General features: G+C 38.2%; 1 protein-coding gene across 1 annotated transcript in view; it reads right to left on the bottom strand.

Annotated features, from left to right (window-relative positions):
* Positions 1–22853, bottom strand: part of RSPRY1 (ring finger and SPRY domain containing 1) — a 30399-nt gene extending 7546 nt beyond the window's left edge. Inside the window, exons 1-9 of the mRNA XM_006897125.1 lie at positions 22388–22853; positions 15884–15936; positions 14368–14480; positions 11599–11725; positions 10609–10667; positions 8503–8569; positions 8161–8292; positions 5864–5979; positions 4628–4771 (exon numbers count right to left, since the gene is read on the bottom strand). Coding sequence (XP_006897187.1) covers positions 4628–4771; positions 5864–5979; positions 8161–8292; positions 8503–8569; positions 10609–10667; positions 11599–11725; positions 14368–14480; positions 15884–15936; positions 22388–22728 — 1152 coding nt within the window. The 5' untranslated portion in view covers positions 22729–22853. The remainder of the gene's footprint in view (positions 1–4627; positions 4772–5863; positions 5980–8160; positions 8293–8502; positions 8570–10608; positions 10668–11598; positions 11726–14367; positions 14481–15883; positions 15937–22387) is intronic.
* Positions 22854–24248: the final 1395 nt, after the last annotated feature.

Here is a 24248-nt window from a genome sequence, read left to right as displayed (position 1 = left end):
GGAGGGAGACATGGCCCAGAGGATTAGAAAGGCTCTGCCTGCTCCCATCTGAGAAAAAGAGAGTGTATCTTTTATAACCATTAACCGAGAAGCTTGAAGTGCAAGCTTTTTTAATGAAGGGGAAGAGTGCAATGGTCATGGAAATATCAAAATTAGGACACAGAGGCCTCACTCTAGGAAGCAGATAATGTCTTCATCAACAATTATTAACTCTGTCTCCTCTAAGAAAATATTCTCAATCCTATCGCTGTCCAGTCAGAACCAACACATAGACGACCTTTCAGTGGGTTTTCGGAAGCTGTAAACAATGTGGGCGGGGACTGCCCATCTTGCTCCTGCAGGGCGGCCTTTGGATAGGCAGTGCAACTCCCTATCAACTTGTGCGCTAGAATTCCCCTAAAGACAAGTTTCTGTGGTTAGGTACTATTGAGGTGACTTCACCTTCTCTGCAACCTTATAAACACTGGATCTGAACTGTGCCCTATCCTGGGCCATCCCCATCATCTCTAATACACTTGAGCCCATTTCTATGTCGAGCCATCCTATGGAAGTCTGTCTTTTGCTGACCACGCGCCTCCTAACTACATGCCCCAAATACATGAGACAGAGGTTTCACCACTCCGGCCTCCAAGGAGCACTATGGCTATTCTTTCTCCAAGACTGACTGATCTGTTCTTTTGGCAGTCCCTGGGATATTCAGTACTCTTCTCCAATACCACTTGCTTCTTAGCACTTTAAAGAGGTCCTGACAGCCAATCTCCCCAATTCAACACGTTGGAATTTTGTGTTGTTTTTTTTTTTAAATTTCTTGACTGCAACTTTCATGGGTGTTTATTGTGGATTCAAATAAAATGAAATCTTTGACAAATCTTGTTTCCACCTATCATGATGTCTGTTGATTCAATTGCGAAGATTTTGTTTTCCTGATGTTGACATGGAATCCACTGTAAAGGCTGAGACTCTGATATTCTTCAGTTAGTGCTTCAAAGCTTCATTTTCTGTAAGTAAGGTTGTACCATCTTCATAAATTAGGCATTAGCTCTAGCCATGCAGTATTCAGACTACATAACAGCCTTTAGGGAGAGAACAAATTTTCTAGTCTATCAGGAAAAATACCTTGCTACTCCACTTTCAAAACCCAAGCAAATCAGAAAGCACAAAACTTAAAAACCACTAAATCGTGGCCTCTAGGTCATGGGCAAAGAGGCAAGCAATTCTTTCTCCCCCAACCTTTACATTCCAATGTTAAAAAGCCCCTGAGCAAATACTGTAAAGAAATTCCCAGAAGATTCCTAGCCATTTCTTGGTAAAGAGCAGGCTCATAGCCAGTTCTTTACCCTACAGTGTCTTCTGTGACCGGATGACTTCTATAACAGAGTGGCATGGTGGGCAGAAGAGGAACTCAAAAAATTATAACCACAAATCTTTCATCAATCTATGACGTGGTATCTCTATCAAGCAGAGTTATACTTCAAAAACCCATTTGAACTTATGTCTCAGAAAACAATCTGGATGAACCACCACCTCTTTTAACCTAAAAACCTTTCTAGTAGTATTTGTTTCGGTACTCATTGTCTAGGGTAGACTAATGAGAGAACAGAGGAGCTAGCTAGTTATGTGAGGTGATAATTATAAACTGTTTCCTATCATGTATATTTTAGTAATGGAAACTTTACTAATCACAAAGAAAAGAAAGCTTGTGCTCACCCCATGTGGTGGGCATTTCCTTTTTTCTGCTGTCCAGCATCCTAGTCCTGTTTGTGTGGAGATTTGTGAGATACAGTGTCCTGCCTCCCACTCTGGAAGTTGAATAGCAAGCTATGACCTAAGCCCAATCAACTGGATGTTCCATCAGACATTCAACATGGTGCAAGTCACTCCACCCAAAGGGAGGCTTATGATGAATTCATGGGTGTAGTGGAAGCTATATTTTGGCCAATTTCCCTAAAATACTGGGCTGTACTTCCTATCTCTTGGTACTGTGAAATTGTGGTGGAGCCTATGGTTCTGAAACCCTTCAGCAGTTCTGGGAGCCCCTCACAGGGGCTCAGAAGTCATTCCTTCTGATCTCACTGCCATCTAGTCAGAATCATCCACCATAAAAACATAAAGCGCAACAAACAAAACGACTCTGGAGGTAACCTGAACCAGAACTATCCGTACACTTATTTTAATGTTTGGTCTATGATTCTAGCAATCTGATTGTCCTCCCCAAATGGAAATTCCATAGATAAGAGTTAAAATAAACTCTTCAGAAACTAAGTACATGCTAGGAATGACTCATTCCATAAGTCCATCCTGTCTGTACATGAAAAAGAAAATCCAAAAAACCCAGAACCACTGAACAATGTCTTTTTGAAACAAAATATGAAAATATCATCAAGAGCCTATATTCAGAAAAGGATATATTTCTAACAGAGACTCAATTAGTGTTTAGATTTGGGAAAAAAAAGTTTCTTTCTCAAGGAAAGAAAGCAACAGTCTATTAGAGCAATTTGGAAGCTAGGAAAACAGTACTTTAAGTATCTTAACTTGAGGCAGAAATAACAATTTCAAATACCAACTAATGCATTTCCCATGGTCCAGCTTCATTGGCCATTAAAGAAACCTGTGGCATATGTTCCACCTAGGTCTGCCTGTGCTCCCGCCAAGTGGAGAGAAACAATCTTGATATGATAGCTGCTTTTTTGCAGGGATTCGTATCTCTTCTAGTTATGGAACAATTTTTTATTTCCAAATGAGGAGACTAACACCAAAGATTTCCTCCATTTTCAAATGCAAACAAAAAATTGTGGTAGAACAGCAAGAGGTGAAATTATAACCCTTGTTTCTTTATTTTTACTCAGTTTTAGTCTTCTAATCTGTAAAATGGAAATAAATATACTAAAAATTTGCAATAATCAGATGACAGGGTCTGAAGTAATGATGCTTTGAAAATTGAGATTTTTTCCCCGCCCCTAAGTCCTTAAATATCATCTTTAAGGCATCAATTAGGGCAGGCTGTCAGTACAACTGATACTATCAACAAGGTTGCTAATGATTTCATCTTGCTCGGATCCACAGTCAGGAAATCAAAAGATGAGCTGCACTGGGAAAATCTGCTGTCAAGTACCTCTTGGAGTCCGACAATGTCAGTCTAAGCACTAAGGTGTGCCTGATCCGGGCCATGGTCTTCTCAGTTGCTTGCTATGCATCTGAGAGCTGGATAATGACTAAGTATAACAGAAGAATCTATGCCTTTGAGTGGTGGTGCTGGAGAAGAGGACTGGACATACCATGAGCTGCCAAGAGAACAAACAGGTCTGTTCTATAGAGGGTGAGATCAATTTGCTCCTTGGAGTCAAGGATTTTTAGTCTTGTCTCACATACTTTGGGCATGTGTCCAGAAGGGAACAGTCCTTTGAGAAGGACAAGATAAAGCAAGGTCTAGAACTGTCATTCTTAGGGTTGCTATGAGCCATACTTGACTTGATGGTACCTACTACCACCAACAAAGGGTCCCTTTAAAAATTGTGCTTATGATAGGCAAGTGTAGTTTGATTTTGTTAGTCACTTCTAAAACTGAACTAGAACCTAACATATGGGGTTATTGTTGTTACGTGTCATAGTTGACTCTCCAGTGGGTTTCCAGAGGCAGTTAACTGCATGGGAGGAAACTGTTTAGTTTTTTCATTCAGAATAGCTGGTGGATTCGAACTCTGTGCCTTTGGGGTTCCAGCGCAGCTTCCTGTCCCTAGGCTACCAGAGCACCCTCACATACAGAGTTGTTGATCGCCTTCAAGTTGAGCATGATTCACAGCAACCCTATGAACAAAAGGCTTGAAGCCCCTCTAACAGCTATCAACATTTTTTTTTCAACTATCAACATTTATCGAAGTTCATAGGGTTTCTGGAGGCATGTTATTTAGATAAAGAGTAGGGCACTATTATTTTAGATAAATAAGTAATCAAAGGGCTTTTCCCAGCTCAACAATGTGAAACATATTACTGACTGAAACAAGATTAACTTCCAAACAGCTTATAACTGGCTAACAGAATAAAGTCAGCTGGGTGAGGTATATGAAAAGCAAAAACTGAAATTATACAGCATAGTAAAGGGAGGAACCCCAACACCTCTTGGAGGAGTCCTGCTTCCTCTAGTGGATATAATCTTCCTTTTACATTGCAGCTTCTTAAACAAAGAAAAATAGTAAATATTGAAAACAAATGTGTCTATTAACTACAAAAGTCAAGTGAGAGAATGCAACATTTCGAATTTTATGAAAAGTCAATGTCAACCAAGTTCTAAAGTTTGCACTCTAAAAATCAACATTGTTCCTAATAAAAAATGTGGGCTGGGACTATAGTAAAGTCCACAAAGACAAAGGACACATCCAACTTCTAGGTAGAAGGGAAACAGGAGTTTAGGTCTTAAAGAAAAACAAAAGGCTGAGAGCAATTGCACTTGTATTTTATCTAATTCTAAATCACTTTAACAAACCATTTTAGGGTTTTGGTATCACATAGTTAAGCTCAAGAAATGATTACTGCACAAGCCTATCTGAAAAGTATATGTGAGTATCCTTCACCTACCCACACAAAAGGAAATGACTTCTGCCCTCATCTACATAATCCCCAGTGTACTCACATGATTGAGAAATTTGCTGTCTCGAGTGGCCCAGCCTATCTGCATGACGCCAGAGGTGATCACCGTTACCTCATAGTACCACACTCCAGCATCTACACAAAAGGTGCAGCGCACACTTTCAAAGGAGGAGGCATCACAGCGAGCCTGGAAAAGTCAGAGCGTGATAGTCCACATTAGTGTCTGCAGATCATCCAAGATAACTGCTAAGAAGCTGAATGTATTTTTGTTTCCAGAAGACTATGATTTCTTCCTCGGCTAACTCTTTTAGTGACAAAAAAAAACCAACCCAAAAACAAAAAAAACCCAAAAAAAACAAAAACTGAATGAAAAGCAATACTCTTGACTATTTTATAACTTTTTTACCAAGGAATACTAATAGGATGTGTATGTGGCTTAGAAGGTCTAAAAAATGGTTGCAGGAAGAATTAGTAAAGGGTATTATTGGTTTTAGAGCTTTTCTCTCATATATGCCTTTTACAAATAAGTAAACATTCCTTTACCTGTACTTGCTTTGATGGAGGGTAAAAACAATACTGAAGGGTATAAAATGGGGTAAAAAAAATTTAAAGCAGAAAGCTATTTAAGAAGCTTGGCAATACCTAACATCAAAGCAGTATTTACAGCCATTCTGCAAATTTCATGCTGACGTGTCTAGTATCCAGTGGCACCTTCCTATCCATACATAAGCAGCTCTTTCATCTATCTTCACTACAAAATCAGCAATGTTTCCAATATACAGGGAGAAGGGAAGTCCCAGACTGACTACAACTAGCTATGAAGGGATTACAAAATTAATTATTTTAGTGTTTGCATCTTTAGCTGAACAAAGAGTAAAACAACATATTTAAACCATAGTCATACATAGTATTAAAAAAAACCCCTCCAAAATCATTGTTGTTCAATCAGAACTGACGTAAAAGCTGCTCCGTCACTGGCCTTGGAAAAGGCTGGAAGTCACAGAGAAGCTTGCTGAGCTGTCTTCTTCAGGAGCCGGTGGATTCGAACTGCCCAAGAGCTGCAGCCTTGGGGTTAGCAGGGCAATTTCCTATGCACTGCACCACCAGAGCTCCCACTAAAATTATAGTGCTTACTGTATGTAGAGCATTACATAATGGGATATAAGTGAGATTACATTCCTGAAATACCCTATCTCTTCCACTTATACCCCTTTGTTCACTTCCAACTGCCTTTGTTCAGAACCAGGGTGAACAAAAGTGAGTCCTTCAGAAACTTTACCTCTAAGCCACGAGGAGAGATCTTCAGGTACTCGCTGACATCGTTGCTATTCAGCATAGCCCTAATGTTATTCAAGTCCACTTTCTCATAGGTCAGTTGTCTACCATCTTTTAAAACTGCCAAAGAAAAAAGTATTCATATTTATAAGGCCATTGTCATTGTCAGCTGCTGTACTAGCCAAGGAGTGGATGTGGTGGTAACTGGTAGATCTAGCAGGGCGATGTATAAACTTGGTCTCAGTGCTATACTACCCTATGAAGCCCTAACAGAGAAAACACTAAGGCAGACAACACTTTCAAGCTTATGCTTTTCTTCTTTATATTCATTATTTTATAGGAATCAAAATCCAAATTGCATTCTTTAACTGCCATTACACGGGTCAGAGACCAAGTTCCTTCTCACACTATTGGATTAGAAGGAAGTCCCACGGTCACAATGACTGTGCTCTAGCATTTCATTTTAGTCCTACAGTCTTTGGAGACACTTATAATATGGCTTTAGATGGATGACAAATACTTAATTAGCAAATAGTTATAGACAGTCTCTTACTGAATAATGAACTAGCGTTCTGGACTAAGTCTTAGTGGAATTTGGAAGAGGAAAGGTAAGAATGATCCTCATGGAGTTGGAAAGAGATAAACTGGATTCAGAATACTAAAGTTGGATAGGAAAAAGAGTAAAGACAGGGCATTTCGAGTGAGGCGAAGAAGTCCAGAGGTGGGAACGATCAGGACTTGTACACAGAACAATGAGGAGACAGTCTGCATTAGAAAGGCAATTCAGACTCTCATTGCATAGAGTTGGAACCCACATATAGTTGACCTCCAGTGGGCTTTCAGTGGTTGTAAATTGCACAGGAGAAGGGTGCCCATTTTTTCCCCACATAACCATTGGTGGATCCAAACTGCCAGAAAGGAACCACCTTCCACCTTTCAGCTAGCAGTGCAACCCCCTCTGGACTATGCCACCAGAGCTCCCTGGAAACTGACTGTTGTTATTATGTACTGTCGAGTCAGAACCAACTCATAGTTGACCCTCCAGTGGATTTTCAGAGGTCATAAACTGCATGGGAGGAGAATGTTCATTTTCTCCTATTGAGCAGCTGGTGGATTCGAATCGAGTGCTTTTGGGTTGGCAGTGCAGCTCTTTAGCAATAAATAGGCCATCAGAGCTTCTCTGGAAGCTGATCAGGCCATGCCATATGACTGAGGACCTGAATGCAATAGAAAGATACACAGACCAAAAAGCAGCTGTTCAAACAGAACAGGGGAACATCACATTATTTCAATAACGAACAGTGTGCATGTCAGAGTTCAAACAGAACAGGGTAACGTCACATTATTTCAATAACGAACAGTGTGCATCATGTCAGAGTCTTTCTCCATTTGTATTCAATGAGTATGAGGAACAGATCCTACGAGCGGGTAGACTATATAAAGAATGTGCCATCAGGATTGGATTCTGTGTTATGCAGAGGACATAACTTTGCTTGCAGAACGTGAAGAGGACTTAAAGCACTTGCTGCAGCCTTCAATACATCTCAATATGAAGAAAACAAAAATTCTCATCACTGGACCAATAAGCAGCATCATGACAGATAAAGAAAAGACTGAAGGTGTCAATGATTTAATTGTACTTGGATCTACAATCAACACCCATGGTAGCAGCAGTGAAGAAATCAAAAGGAGTGCTGCATTAGGCAAATTGGCTGCCGAGGACATCTTTAAAGTGCTGAAGAGCCAGGAATGTCAACTTAAGGACCGAGCTGTGCCTGATCCAAGCCCTGGTATAATCAATTGCCTTCTATGTATCTGAAAGTTGGACAATGAATAAGGAAGACTGAAAAATAAAAGCTTTTAAACTGTGGTGCTGGGGAAGCATACTGAAAATCAAATGGATTGCCAAAATAATAAAAGCTGTCTTGGAGAGAGTGCTCCTTTAGAGCAAAGATGGTGAAACCTCATCTCACATATTTTGGACATGCTGTCAGGAAGGGCCAGTCCTTGGAAAAAGATATACTGAGAAGATGGAGTGTCAGTGAAAGACAGACCAGGTACGGCAACAATGGGCCTGGCAGAGATTGTGAGGCTGGTACAGGAAAGGGCAAGGGTCAGATCTGTTTTTCGTGGGGTCACTATCAGTCAAAGCTGACTGCACAGTCCCTAATGACAACTAGGTGGGGACCTGAAAGGAAGGACTAATTCTCAACAGTATTAAAAAAAGAACAGTGATCCTCTATAAAAAATAGGTTTGAAAATGGAAACAAGACCTTTCAGTAAAGGAGGACTCTGACTTACAGAGATTGTCAAGGCTCCACTGGGCACAGAAACCAACTTGACGTTTCAGATAATCAGGATCATCAGCCCAGGACTCCAACGTGACAAGCCGGCCACTAATACTGGATTCAGAAATAGTCAATTTATTTTCACCTGTTGGGAAAGATGTGAACTCGGAATTAATAACGAGGACTAGGAGGATCTGTTGGGCAGACTAGTAATGGTAAGGAGTGAGGGCAGATATGAGGAGACCAGAATGAGTTCTGTTACTGTTTTTAGGAGTAAAAAAGCCAGAGCCATCTAAGTGCAAATGGTTACAAATCAATACAGAAAATCATGAGTGTGAGAAGCCATTGTACCTACTTGTCTGTGCAAACTTCTCCAGCGCAATAAGTGCAAAAAGCATGACTGTGGGGTGGGACTGTAGTTTCTGAAAGACGACAAAACATGGAAAAGAAAATATCATTCGTCAGCAGGGGCAGCATCTTCTTCCTCAAATGTAGCATATTTTGTAGAGCAGCTCGAAATTTCACTCATTTAAATGTGTTTATTTGGTTAATACTACTAGTAATGAAGAACCAAGATAGCACCTTAATTTAAAATTTTTCTATATGTGAAATAATTATGCTATGTTGTTGTTGTTGTTATGTGCCGTCGAGTCGCTGGTGACTCATAGAGACCCTATGTACAACAGCCCTAAACCCTGCTCTGTCCTGTGCCAATCGCACTGTCTCTGACACTCCCATCCCGATTACCCCAGTCAATCAATCCACCTCATAGAGGGCCTTCCTCTCCTGCACTGTCCCTCCACCCTCCCAAGCATGATGTTCCTCTCCAAGGACCGGTCTCTCCTCACAACATGTCCAAAGTATGTTAGACGGAGCCTCAGAATCCTTGCCTCCAAGGAGCCACCCGGTTTAACCCTTTCCTGGAAGTATTTAAATGCAACATGACTTTTCACTTGGTATGGTGGCCTAGTGGCCAGAAGCTGTGCTGCAATCCTGAAGGCAGGTGGTTCGAGGCCACCACCAGCTTCTCGATGGGCAGTCTCCTCTCATGCAATTAACTGCTTCTGAAAACCCACTGGAGGGTCAGCTATGGGTCGGTTCTAACTCGATGGTACACAACAGCGACATTACATTATAAATAATGCAATATCCTCACATACAGTCAGCTGTGTTCACATTTAAAGAACAGTCCATCTGCCTACCATAGTATCACGTTTCTCAGAACCATCCCTTTACACAGCAAAGTTAGGAACCTCCAACAGAGCTCTTGGGATGTCAGATGATTCCGGCTCACTTCCCTGCTACCCAATTATGTTCTGCATAGTTGATCAATCATTATCCTTTCTGGTTACAAAGTCTGTCTAGCACCCTTTCTTGCCATGTCCATTCTCAACCCCTCTGCCTAGCTTTTCAGGCCCTGAATTCCTTGTTTCCCATCCAGTCTGGCTACTCAATCTTACATCCTTCTATCCCTGAACACTTGTCTTCTTTGATCAGACAATTGTCTACAGCATCCAGGAACATGGTTATTTCTCTTTGGTCTACTGACCATGGTGTTTGTTTTCCCTAAAAAGCCATTTCTTTGTTTCTCTTTTTCCTCACCTATTCATATGTAAATCCTAACCTTATGGTATGACTTAGCTGAGGTCCCATTTTTATCAAGAAGTTCTCACCACTCACACTTTGCCCACCTTTCTCTGGACTCCTGTGGTACTTAAGAATGAAGTAAACAATTTTGCCCTTAATCATGTTCTGTCATAATATGGAGATTAACTGTCTTGCCTGGGCAGTTGTGTTCTCTCAATTAAATGTCTTGGGGGGAAATATTTTAATACTTTTGTATAACCACAATATTTGGCACAGTGTTATTTTAAGCACATACTATACAGGAAATGAAAAAGAAGGTCTTTCAGATCTGAGTTTTGTAAAAGGTCAGTGCTCACAGGTCTGCATACCAGTCAAGACTACAGCCCAGCAGTTTAAGAGATCTGAAGGTAGAATATAGACAATATCTCAAATTCCTCAATGCTAATGGGGTTTGGGGCATTTAGAAGGTTGGGGATAGGGTAGGAGAAGGAAGAGTAGAGATTTATATGTACTAGGAATCTGACAGTTTGCTGGTTTGGAATGCCATGTAATTTTGCCTTCCTTGTGGAAGTCCTAAATACTATTAGGAAGACTCTAAACTCTCTTCCTCTCTCAATCTCTCTCTCACACACATCCACACCCCATAGCAGTTATCTTATGGTTAAATTTGAAACCAGACTAAGCCAGAAATTTTTGCTTACAATAAATTCTTATCCTATCCTCATTATTTAAGAATAGAAGGCAAGAAATAAAAGCTCAGGAAACACCTGCAAATACAATTCATAAACGATTCCATTTTCTGTGCCAATGACTAAGCTTGGTAATTTGAGAGAATGCACAATTCTAGATGACTAAGCTTTGAAATCTCACTTACCAGGCACTGTAGCAAATATTCCAGTATTCCTGGGCTAAGTAAACCTATACTTGCAGGACCTACAGAAAAAAAAAAAGAAAAAAAACCAAACCAAAACAAACACACAACAAAACAACAAGCAAACAACAAGCCATTGGAAAGAATTAAATATACCTCATTATTTTAGTCAATAAGTAATAACAAGTTTAGTAGAGTTCTATCTTTAAAAATTTTTTTTTTATACTGGTTTACTAACAAAGTTCATATACATTGTTTTTCATACAGGATCTTTCCCATTTCCTTTACCCACCCCTCCGTCCACCCATCAAATTGTGCGACCCTATAATTAACTACTCCCCCATTACACCCCACCCGAGCTTGACTTTTTCAAAGTGCTTTCATAAACATCATCTTATTAAACCCTCATTCTCTGAAGTAGGAAATAATATTCTCCTCATTTCCCTCCAGTCCACAGTCAACTGCCTTACTCCAGGCCCTTTGTGGAGAAAGGCAGCAGAAGTATTATCCACATGTTCTGATTTCCAACTCAGTTTCTTCCATTCAACATGCCATAACTAGCTGATCCATCCCCCTGCACAAAGGATAACTTTCCTAAAATGGGTAATAAATCTGTTTCTCAAGAACTATTCCAATCTTAAATTTCTTCTTCTCTTACTTGTATCCCTTTATTATTTAGTTAAACTTAATAAACGGAATTATTTTCTTTTGTTACATTTGAGTTTAGCTTTTCCTTTTATCCTTAATTTAAAAGCAAATAAAAAAGACTTTTTTCTTTTCAATTCCCTCAGAAAAGCTATAAAGATAAATGATACTACATTTACCTTGGTGGCCTTTGAGAAATTGCTTTTTTCCAGTTAGTTTCTGGCCCTCAATTTCCTTTTTAAGATACTTCTTTTAGGTACAGCAGATTTGATGAAAGACCAGCAGTACAATCTCCCCCTTACTGTCAAACAATTTAAGATTATCTCTTGTGGAGCATCCCAGAATTACCTGCCAGTTTCTCAGCCAAGCAGCCTAGTACTGCAGATGTGTTCCTATGTTTCGCTGGATGTCCTGAGTCTTGGCAAGCTACTTCCCCATTTAAATTGAGAATTTCAGTTAATTTCTGGAGCGCATCCTAAAAACAAGAATGTACAAGTGGATGTAACATATTCAGTACTCAGTTTTATTCCAAGATAATACTTTGATACCAAGTTGTAATCCAGTATTTAATAAGATCAGAATGACAATATGAAAATGATAACAATGCACAGTACTGACATGAAATATCATTTGATAAATATGCAAGTTAATTTATGTGAATTAAAAGATTCTACTCATGTACAAATTAAAAACTGACAAAATGAGGGACGGGTAGGGAGGAAAATGTTCAACAATGAAACCCAACTCTTCTGTAACTTTTTGTTAAAATCACAATTAAAATAAATTTTATTATTTAAAAAAAATTAAAATTGAAAAAAAAAAGTATAGCTGCTAAGGAATGATATGAAATTTTCCATCTAAGTGGCCTGAGAATATATTTGGTTCATCACATAGTGTCTGCAGTCATAAAAGCTTGCAAGCCATCTAAGACACAATAATTGGTCTCTATTCACCTGGATCTGTTCTGAGCTATTGTGCAAAAGGTCCCTATGAGCTGAAGGTGACTCAAGGGCACATAACAGCAACATTCACCTAGAGCAAAAGGAGGCGTCAGGAAGAGGAGAAATGCAATGTGTAGCTGTTTGCTTCATGAGCAACTGTCTGCTTTGCCATGAGATTAGAAGAACTAGATAAGATAGTGCCAGGCTTCCAGTACAGAATATTTTGATCAAAGATTCCGTACAAAGCTCCTGATCAAAGGAGGAAGGAAATGTAGAACTTGTTGTTAAGTGCTGTTGAGTCACAGGCGCCTCCTAGCAACCCTATGAAGGAGAGTCCTCAACGAGTGGGTGCCCTTCATCCTCTCTCCAGGTTCACAGGGTTTCTGCAGGCAAGCTATTACGGAAGTGGATGACACTCCTCCTTCGAAGCTTGTTTTCATCAGGGAGCTCCACCCCACTCTCTGTCCGCATTGGGTAACCAACCATTAACACATTTAACACGTCAGTGTCACAGTGTTCAGCCTCACAGCAACCGCAAGTTACCACTGTATGGCAACTTGTACACAACAGAACATCAAATTCTCAAGGACTCTAGCCTTTCTGGAGTGATGGGGAATGGATAAACCCCTGAAACTACTGCTCTGAGATAATTTTTAAACCTGAAGTAAAAATATTCTCCAAAGTCTTTTTAAAACCAGGTAGTGGTTTAGCTTAATTAGCAAAAAAACCCCTAAGATCTGTGATCGCTTCGGCAGCACATATACTAAAATTGGAACAATAGAGAGATTAGCATGGACCTGTGCAAGGATGACACGCAAATTTGTGAGATGTTCCATATTTTTTTGTACAATTTGTTGGGTGGAAGGAGGAGAGAAACAAAGAATTTGTTCTTGAGTACAATGTATTAGAATTTTGTAAATAAACTAGTAGAAAATTAAAAAAAAAAAACCAAAACAAAAAACCCCAACCAACCAAAAAAAGGAAAAAAAACAAAACAAAACAAAGATCTGCCTTGATCATTTATGCTTTTTAAAAAAACTATCTACATGGGATCTAAATAGCAGCTCAAAAGATTAGATAAGAGTCTTACAGGAAGTGAGTTTATGACAATGAGGAAGGGACAACTCAGAAAAGGTGAAAAGGCACAATAGATACTGCTCAACTGGTTTGTCTTCTGCTGGGTATATTTTCAACAATAAAGAAGTAAAACTTATCATGACAATTTGGAACAAGAGGTTCATGACAAAGTGGACTGGGCAAGGAGGAAAGAAGGAAAATGTGCAACAGTGAATGAACGAAAACCCGGTCTTTTTGTAAATTTTCTTTAAAATCACAACAAAAAGTACCAGTTGTATAATGGAATCACTAAACAGATTAAACTCACTTAAATACCAATATGACTGATGATTATTAGTATTAAAGCCCACTGACATTGAAAGAAAAATTTACTTTTAAAAAAATTTTTATCAAGCAGAAACATATGTCAGTAGAGTTTCAAAAGAAAATAAAACCGAAACTATGTATAAGCTCAGGCAAAGGTCAGTTCAGGAATGAATGAGTCAAGGACTTCTTCCTTTTGTTCATAATATATTTCCCTGGCCTCCTTTCCCCCAGGTTCAAATGTCTGAGGCTTAAACAGAAAATGAAAAACATTAGAATTCAAATTTGAAAAAATATAAGGGTAGGGAAAAGAGTTCAGTAGAACATGGATTAAGGCAATAAAAGTTTGATACTTTTCTTTCATGTAGCTAAAGTTACATCAACACTTAATATGTTCAAATAAACTAAAAATTACATTTAGTGTAACAGTTTGCCTCAAAAAAAAATTAACAACTTTTATCATGAGGAAAGTGTTGAAAGAAAAATAAGCAATCAGCTAATCAGGTGAACATTCTCTTCTACTTTCTGGGAAAAAAGATTACCATTTCAGATATATATGCTTTTATTTCTAATATTTTTCTAACTTTAAACTAAAGTCTTTTATAGTAAATATCTTACAGAAAAAGGATGCAGTGCTCCATTAATAAAAAACCCCAAATTTATAAAAAATGAAATTCATATTGATAAAGCAGAATCCAAAAGCATAAAGAGGTACCACACCATATGTTCTTTGGAACTATTCATCTTGGGCTTAAGCATAGATAACAACAATATGAAAGGTTAAGTATTAACTTACTTTAGTGGGTAATGGACATTCATCTAGTAACAATGTTATAACAGCTGGTCCCAGTGGATCTTCCAATGGAATAACTCTAATTAAAGACTGGACAACATCCAACCATCCTTCATCTAAGAGTAAATCAAGAATAATAAAACAAAACAAAAAGAATGATAAGATCACTTTTTAAAAATGTGGAAAAAAATTATATAAATTTACAAAGTCCTACAAGATGACTTCACATTAAAACAGAAACACTCTGAGCCTTCATCCTGCAGCTGAAGCCTAAAATCAATTCTGGCTCACGGTGAGCCTACAGCTCGAGCAGAACAGCTCTATGAGATTCCAAAGCTGTAAACCAGATTGCCACATTGTTGTCCTGTAGAGCAGCTGGTGAGCTCAAACTGCTGACCTAGCAGGTGAACACTTAACCACCAGAGAAATTTCTTTTAGCTCTTAGGCAGCTAATATTTGACAAGGCCATACTATTCAATCACTAATCACCATGATGGAGTCAATTTAATCTGTTCACTCTTGGGATCTTTATTTGGAAAAAGTCTAAACTGTGGTCTTGATTCTCAAATTATGATCGAAAGAGCATACAACTTACACAATATTTACTACAATATACACATTATCTACTACGTATGAACTGCTGAGAAGATTAAATGTGTGACGCAGTTGACTTTTCAGAATGATGCTTAGAAATTAAAGGGGGGATAGCTTTCTTATACTAGAACAATTATGGTCAAAGATAAGTGAATTTAAAAAAGGAAAATAACATTTTGATCCTTTCAAAAGAGATAATACCTGTCACTGAGAGATAGAGCTGTATATTGAGGATGGTGGTGGCGTCACATGCTGTCAAGCTGGAACTGACTCATAGCTGACCTTTCAGCTGGTTTTTAGAGGCTGTAAACCTTATGTGAGGAGACTGCCCATTTTCCTCCCAAGGAGCCGCTGATGGATTCTAACCATAAGCTTCTGGGACAGCAGTGCAGCGCCTTCCCACTAGACCACAGAGCTCACTCCCCAGAGCTCCTCAGGATGCAATATGCAATACCTGTACAGGTATATTCCCATACACTGAGGGCTTTCTCTTTGCTGTATGTGTTAAGTATCTGGGATCTTTTGGCTTGCTGTGTGAAAAACACTATAGGATATTCATTACTGGACTAAAGGATACTGAAAAAAACTAGATCTTTGTGGCTCCCCTGGATGAAAAGAGAATTATAGTGTGGACTGTATCATGGAAAATGAGAGACTAAAAAGGTACTGAAACTGGAAAGTCCAATTAGATTTCTAGGTACACCTACTGTTAGAACAAACATAGAGAAAGATGATGAGAGTCATTTAAAAAGAGCATATTCGAGCCTCAATCACATATTTTAAAACAGGCCATGACTCTGAATGTCATTTACTACTAATGCCATTATTTTTCAAGAATTTTCTTTTATCTGGGGGAGAGGGAAGGAAAAGGACGGTAGCATTTCCTCACAATCACCCATAAGAAAGAATTAAACTTTTAAAATACCTGTTTCTGCCATTTCGTGCAATGTAATCATTGAGTAGGGAGGTTCCTGATCACTGTAAAACAAACATTCAAGACATCAAACCTGAGAAAGTTATAAATGGCAATTCCAAATACATCTTTAAGGTGGAAATGGGGGGTAGAAAAAGTGAAGTGGGTAGAAATGAAGAGGAGTGAATGAAGGCGGAAGTACAGGAGAGGTCTACTAGAACTGGATAGAAGACACACGGTTCAAACCTACCAGCTGTCCCACAGGAGGAAGACGCGCAATCTCCCATATGATTTACTGCCTCCGAAAATTTACAGAAGGGTCGACTAGGAGTAGGTTCTGATTTGACGGCACATAACAACAACATAGCCTTTAAGGACATCGATTATAATCAATGTTATAAAACAAGACATTTATAAATGAATGAAAAACTAGTATGATTTGTAAACCTTCATTAAAAAAAAAGAGGTGGGACAAATGAACATAAGCACTCATTTTCTAAGGTTATGTTCTGTGTAGCACATAATGAGTGGATAAAAACAAGGAAGGATTGTCATGTGGACACAGGACAAAGCACAAGACTAAAACGGGAGACTATCCAACTGTCAGGTTTACCAGATGAGATAAATTGGGAAAGTCAATGCTGTCATCCTCATACTTACTCTTATAAGAACTCCAGGAAGACATAAAATCTCAATAGAGGGCTAATGGAAGTTGTTGTGTGTCATCCCAGTGAGTCTTCTAGGCTGTAAACTGCATGGGAGGAAACTGCTTATCTTTCTCCCTTGGAGCAGCTGATGTGTTTGAACTGCTGTGCCTTTAGGGTTTGTAGCGAAACTGTTATATAATCACTAGGCCGTGAGAGCTTACGTTCAAACTACGCTATAGTCTTTTAAATGTACAACAGCATTAGAAAAAGATTGGGAATGCTTCAAGAATTAACTGAAATTTGACACCAAGACATGATGTTATCACATGCTTTGGAAAAATGGTGCATAGAGACTTGCTCAACACAGTTGCCACAAACCTTCAGTTTGTCACAAATACTGTATCTGCAAAGTGCAATAAATTAAGCACAAGAAAATATGGTATGCACATATACAAAGGAATACTGACAAAAGCTGTGTTGTCAATTTGTAAACATCAACACAGGTTAGAAACAATGTTGAGAGAAGTTAAAAACATTTATTTATCAGTTACAGGGATTTTTAAAAATTATACAGAAACCACTGCATGTATTCCTACATGACAGAAATACATATATGGGAGGCTAATTAGAACAATTTACCTTGAATTCACTAAAATAGTTACTAATATTCAGAGGTGGCCAGTAGAAAGTTAGGAGAAAAAAGGAAAAATAATAAAATATTATAATACCTAACAAAGCATAAATATATGAGTAGCCAATAACAAAGCATAAATATATGATTAGGTAATAACAAAGCATAAATATATGAGTAGCCAATTCTAAAGATTCTTAAACACACACGCACACACACTACTACACTAAAAGAACAAGATAAACTCGTTTATGGAACAGAAAGACTGAGCAGAAATTTCTGGTTGGAGGCAGGCGTTAAAAAACTACTGGGTCAAGCACTGAGCAGTGGCAACTGAAGGTCTACACTTTCAGGGTAATGGGGACCAATCTACTTGAGCAAGGGAAGGAGTAACACCCACAAAGAGAAGCTGGACAGACTTTCTCTCTCAGTAATAGGAGCTAAAAGCATTAAGAAAGATAATCTGAGTTATAACTGCTATAAAATCACAAGTTGGGAGTAACCAAAAAAGCCAGAGAAAATCTTGTAGTAGGGATGTGGGTTTCTCATAGCGCGACTGGAACCCAGATGCAAAAGTTTGATACTGATGATACTGAGGAAGAAATGTGCACAGGGAGGGAGAGAAAGTGAGAGTGGCGGAGATAAAGGCAGAGTGATCACAAGAGCAGGGTGCAAATGAAAGAAAAAACTTCTATCAACAAGAGTCTAGAAATGTCAAGTTCCAAAGTGTAATGAGATTAACAGACATAAAGAAAAGCTGAAGATAAAATCATCATAAAAACTCTGAAAATAACAAAACTTTAAAGTGGTTTTAAAGAAGTGTAGTTGATTAACTTGTGATAGTTAGGTTCTGGATGGCTGCTATGGAGCACTTGAATTAACACAGAACCACTGATATGAGGGAAAAATTCAAGGTCAAAGTACTGAAAGTACTGTCCCAATACTTTCACCTGATCAATGCACAACCATGTTTTGCATGTGTTTCTCTTTAAAGACATCTTATGTAATATATATTATTGCTTCACTAACACTGAGCACAGTCATGAGCACTCACAACTCATACCTTAAAGGAAGTTTAACACATATTTTCTCTGTGAGGCTTTTTTTCACAGCCTTCTTGTAATTAAGAACGCTAGACAGCAGCATTGTGACACTATGCTTGGGGACCATGTTAAACATCAAAATCACCAACAAAAAGCATAAAATAAAAGCAGGCACTAAAACAAGCTCAGAAAAGACTGTTTAGAGTAAGAGTTGAAACAAGGAGGCTGGGACCATGTACCTGGGATGGCTCAATTTTCTGCAGTTCTGTGTAGGCATGAATAACTGCAAAAGCGCCATGAGTATTGATTTTGGGGTTACAAATAAATTTTAGTGAACAGATGAATTTGTAAATACAGAATCTGCAAATAATGAGATATAACTGCCTATTAGTAATTTCCAGAGATAAAAACCCCCAATAACCATAGAAGGAGATGAAATTAAAACAAAAAAAGACAGATAGGAATGACAGAAATAAAAATCCAACAGACAGTTTCACTGGGCCATTGTTAAACAGAAAATTAAATGAATCAGAACATAGTTCTGAGAAATGGACTCAAACCAGAAACAATATTCAGTGAGGTAACTAAATAAATGACTTTACATTGAAAGTATGAAGGATTAAAAATAGACAATATAAAGGTAAAAAGTTTTGTTTAGATGAAAAAAAAAGAATATGATATAAAAGCATATGGCAAATAATTTCAAAAGAAATTAATATAAAACTAGAAATCCATAACAAAAAATTTATTCCTATGGTAAGTACTCTCATTATGACATTATAAACTGTCCTTTTCTCAGATTGTCTTCCCTTTTTAAGTAGGAAGACATTAATGTCTTCCTTTTTAACAAGAAAAAAGAAAAAATACAGATCACTTTATAGCTACTATACTGGCATACATTGATTTCAATGTAATTAATTTTACTAAATCTAACAATTTTGCAGGGTTGTATTTTTTTTAAACTTCTTAATATTTTTATTGTAAATTTAGTTAAAGTTTACAGAGCAAAATGAGTTTTCTATTCAACAATTCATATACGTTTTGTTTCATGTTACTGAGCAGGTTTGAACAGTGCAGTAGTTAAAGTGTAGTGCTGTTAACCAAGAGGTTGGCAGTTCAAATACATCAGCTGCTCCTCCGGAGAACGACACAACAAACTGCTTCCATAAAGATTTCAACCTGAGAAATCCTATGGGGCACTTCTCTGTCCTATAGGGACCTCGGGACTTGGAATCCATTTCTGGCAGTGGGTTTGGTTTTCAGCTGAGTTATGAATGCTTCAAGTTACCAGACTTCATCTCTTTTAATAACTTTTTAAAGAAAAAAGTATTTGCATAATTTATAAGCTACCTAAATTCTAACTTGTTGTTCACTGTGTTCTTAGCACATCCTTTCTTCCTTTGCTCTAAATAGGCTTTGTCTGTCCATTCACAGAAAAGTTATATCTATAATTTAGTAAAAACTAGTTTAAGGTAAAAGTAAATAGCACATAAGGGAATTGTGTCTTTTACCAACAAGTTCACCCAAAATTTGTAATCTTTTTTGAAGTCTGAAAATAAAGCTCCTGCCTTGCCCCTACTCTCTTGAAACATAACAAGGATTCTGCACTTGTTTTTCCAATGGGCTCAAATTAACATTCTTTGTGGTTTACTTCCTTATGTGGGAAGGAAATGATTTTATTACAATTTGGCAGTGCAGAAAACAGTGGTTTTTTTTTAAATTTTATCTTTCTGGAGACCATCAAGAGTCAATATTTACGGAGGAATCTAATATAGTCCATACAGTTTATTTTTTAAATGTTTACATTAAGAAGTTATAGATAATAGTTTCCAGCTCCTTGTTGACATTTGGGGATATTAATGACATAAAGTTAGTATTCAACACATCTTTCCTACAAGCATATCCACCCCTCACTAGAAATCCAAATCAGCTGCTATCTTGTTAATTCCGATTAATTTTAAGTCTACATTATATTTAAAGAATTCGGATATTAGAACGTCTTCAAAGGCCAATTTTAATAAATTTGGGAAGTCTTTTCTGAAATAGTTATGGAACATAAATGAAGGAATCACTTTTCCCAAGCATGCACCAAAACAGACATGCAGATGTACAAAACAAATTCATTTCTATAATGAAAGGGGGGGGAAACCACACATCACCATAGAATAATATGCCCAGGTATATTCTACTTCATTATGTAATTTTTGATTAGCTGAATAAAACTGGTTTCTGTGTGATTATCAGTTATTTTATATACTTAAAATCACTAGGTAAAGTTTAAAGCAAAAAGAATACTTTTTAAAAAAAGTATGGGGGGGGGGCTAGTAAGATGCTGCACCAGACTTTGAACTTGGGTCCACCATGGTTCTAAGTCTTATGCTACAAACTACTAACCTATACAACTGTATTAATTTTTTAAAAATTTGAACCAAAAAACCTCCACTGCCATCAAAACGATTGACTCACAGCAACCCTACAGACAGAACTGCCACACAGCTTTTCAAATCTTCTCCCTACCAAGTCTTTTATTATTATTACCACCACGCTATTTTAGTGTAATCTGGGTGAAAATTTACAAAGAAAATTGGTTTTTTTTATTCAACTATTCTCCCAGTTTAAGACACGTTTGGTAGCAGGAGTAGCATCCACTTCCTAAACAACATGTCTCTGGAAACTCTATGAACTTAGAGAAACGACCATAGTTATAGGTCTCCTGTTCACAGGGTCGCTATGAGTTGTACTCAACTGGACGGCAACCAACAGCAACAACATTCATAAATATTTTGTTTTATAACTTTAACGAGAATTCACAACATAATCATGGTCTTCCCACTTTCTCCTTCTAATTTTCATTTCCATTATTCTGTTAGGGAGTTGTGCTGCCAACTCAAAGACAAGTAGCTGAAATCCACCAGCTACTCCAAGGGAGAAAGATGGACAATCTCCTCTCAGGGGATTTACAGCCTCTGAAAAGCTGCAGGAGGGTTGGACAGCTATGAGTTGGGTCTGGTTCCAGTTCTGACTTAACAATGAGTAAGTGAGTGATCCTACCTGTGGCTTTAACCTTGGGTAAATGCTGTTCTTTTGATCTTATATATTTGGTCACCTTATATGCTTACTGGGAGATCTGGAAGCCTCGTGGTAGACAGTTGTGCTGCAATTCCAAAGGCATGAGGTTTGAATCCACCAGCTGCTCCATAGGGAGAAAAATGGGCAATCTCCTCCCACATGATTTACTGTCTCTAAAAACAGTAGCTATGGGGTGCTTTTGACTCAACAGTAAACACAACAATAATCTAGACTTATGTTTGGCTAAAAGTTGTACTGCAAGTTCGATGGATGACTCTTAAGGGTTTCTATCAGACCACAGTAAGGCTGTAATCTTAATGGAAAGAGACAGCCATAGCAGTCTCCTGAGGAGTGGTGGGTTCAAATCCCCACCAACCTTTTGGTCAGCATCTGAGTTTTGTAACTATTGTGCCAATAAGCCTCCTTTCAACACAAACAATGTTCTTTCATTTCACTGTTATTCAATCTGGGCTTTTGACAAAGGAGGCGTAAACAAAAGAGGGACACCTGGGCCCTGCAGTTTCAACTTAGAAGCTTTCCAAAGAGACCTAAAAGCGTTGAGCAAGGGAAATAAAGGAGAATGAAAATTCTCCTTGATCTGTATCTACAGACTGCCAACAAGCTGTGTGCAGCCACGCTCTTTGTAAACAATGGCTCCTGACTATCTACCCAGGGGAGTAGACAGGCAAGCACAGTGACACTGAGTCTTCATACAACTATTTCTTATGTAGCATAATTAACAAAACAATCAGTGCATTTTCAAAATATCCTCTAATGAATATGTGAACTTGAGTAGAAATATCTCCTACAGAAATGTTTTAGACATTTTCAGACAGGAGTTAGCAAGTGAAAATATAAAACTGTATTCACTGGGCCATCAGAGGACAAAGAAAGTGTTCCTCCTTGTTGTATGAGTAAAACACACAAACTCATTGTTGTTGATTCTGACTCATGGTGACCCTCCATCATATTTCCGAGGCTATGAATCTTAACAGGAGGACACGACTCGTCTTTCTACATGATCACCAGGCTTGGTGAATTCGGCAAGTGGATGGAGTCCAAAAGACAAGGTTCCTAGTAGAATACTTTTCTTCCTAAAGGAGATGACTGCTAGTCAGATACTTACTTATCTACAAGAGTTCGTATCACTGCCAGTGTGTCCAGCACCAAGCCATCTACATTTTGTTTCTTTCTCCGTGGCTCATGTGGTCCTCGGCCTCTCCTTGGTGGCCGCACAGGGTCCCTGGAGTGGCTCCGTGGATCAGTAGTGGGCGCTGCACTGTTCTCAGACTGCTGCCGCTGAGTGTCCACACTGTCTTCTGCTCCACTGTCATCTCGGCAGATGCAAGAATTGCCCATGGTGCCTCTCGTCCCCAGCAAGTGGGCTAGGTGCTCCTCAAGAGTCAACAGCAGACCCTGGCCGAGGCTTCTGCTTGCTAAGAACACGGCCCAGCCAAAGACAATCATTTAGATAGTTTTCAGTTTTCCAAGTACCATTTTCATAATCTGGAGTTGAGAAACTTTCAGCCTATTTGTTTTTAACAACTGAACACCACAGAAAGTTGTATCCAACATTATCGACTACTAGTGATACTTCCAGACACTACACTAGTCATCCACTGGTGATTCTAAAAGGAAAAAAAAGAAGGAAAATAATTAATTAAAGATTCTTGGTAATTCAGTTATTCACACATTCCCAGCTTGATGTTAGACATTAGGATTACAATGAAACATCATCTTTGGTAATTTGGTTTTTTTTGGCATTGTATTATTGTTTTAATTGGTTTGATATACTAATTCATAGACATTGTTTCATTTATATACATTGTGTTTTATACTTTCATTTACATTGTATTTCGTACACTCATTCATATACACTGTACTGTATATAATTACTACTGATCTATGCCTCTCATTAATCCTTTTTGAGTCCCCATTGAATCTTTCCTATTCCTCTCCCTTTCCCCATATCAGCCCACTAAACTCTGCTAGCCTGCTGATTTCTATCTTCTTCCTTTTCAGCCCTGTTTTCCTTTTGGACTTTTTATACACATCTTGATAACTATCATCCTATTATCACAATAATGGTCTTATGCAGTATTTGTCCTTAGGAGTTGATTTTCATTGGTACCACTGGTATTATAACTAAATATTTTTAAAGCATGTGTAGTTTTTTCTATCTACATAAAATTACATTAAAAAAGCATGCAATTTTTTCCCCCAAGGACTCATTTTTAATTTAAACATATGGGCAATTAACTGCCTCTGAAAACCGCTGGAGGGTCAGCTATGGGTAAGCTACAACACAATGGTACACAACAACACAACAATTGGGAAAATATCACATTATCAAGATGTATTAAAAAGCTAGGATACAAATATAACAGCACCCATATGATAAAAACAATCATATTCCACTTATATAAACGACATAGATTTTGTAACTGGAGACTGTCATGGCTTTAGAGAGATCATACAAGTAGTCATTAAGTGGGCTTTTTAAATGTGAGCAATATTCTGCGTTGGGAAAGGTAAAGTTATCACAAAGCTACATCTTCCAATGATCAGTCTGTTGCACAACATGTCTGTTACAAAGTTAAGAATTAAGGATGGAACAGTTATCCTTGCAAATACTTAATATTAACACCTAGGTCTGGCTGGGAAGATGAAAATTAAAGCAGTCTCTGCCTCCAGAAATCCAAGGATAGTCATTCTCATTTCACAAAATAGCTAAAATACACAAAATAGCAAAAAACCTAATGGCAGAATCAGCTCTTTATCAAACTAAGAAAAATCTTGGGGAGCTCTGGTGGCCTAGTGGCAAGGGTAACTACAATCCCAGAGGCGCATGGTTCGAATCCACCAGATGCTCTGCCGGGGAAGGAGGGACAATCTCCTCCTGTACCAGTCAGATCTGATTTGACGGTACACTCACACAAAAATAATAAAATTTAAAAAAGAGAAAAATCTCATTATCTTTGAAAATG

The sequence above is a fragment of the Elephantulus edwardii genome, unplaced genomic scaffold (assembly GCF_000299155.1).
Source record: "Elephantulus edwardii isolate Elephantulus edwardi_28Jun2011 unplaced genomic scaffold, EleEdw1.0 scaffold00201, whole genome shotgun sequence".
Lineage (NCBI taxonomy): Eukaryota > Metazoa > Chordata > Mammalia > Macroscelidea > Macroscelididae > Elephantulus > Elephantulus edwardii.
Note: the sequence above shows the minus strand (reverse complement) of the source record. Positions and strands in the feature narration are given on the sequence as shown.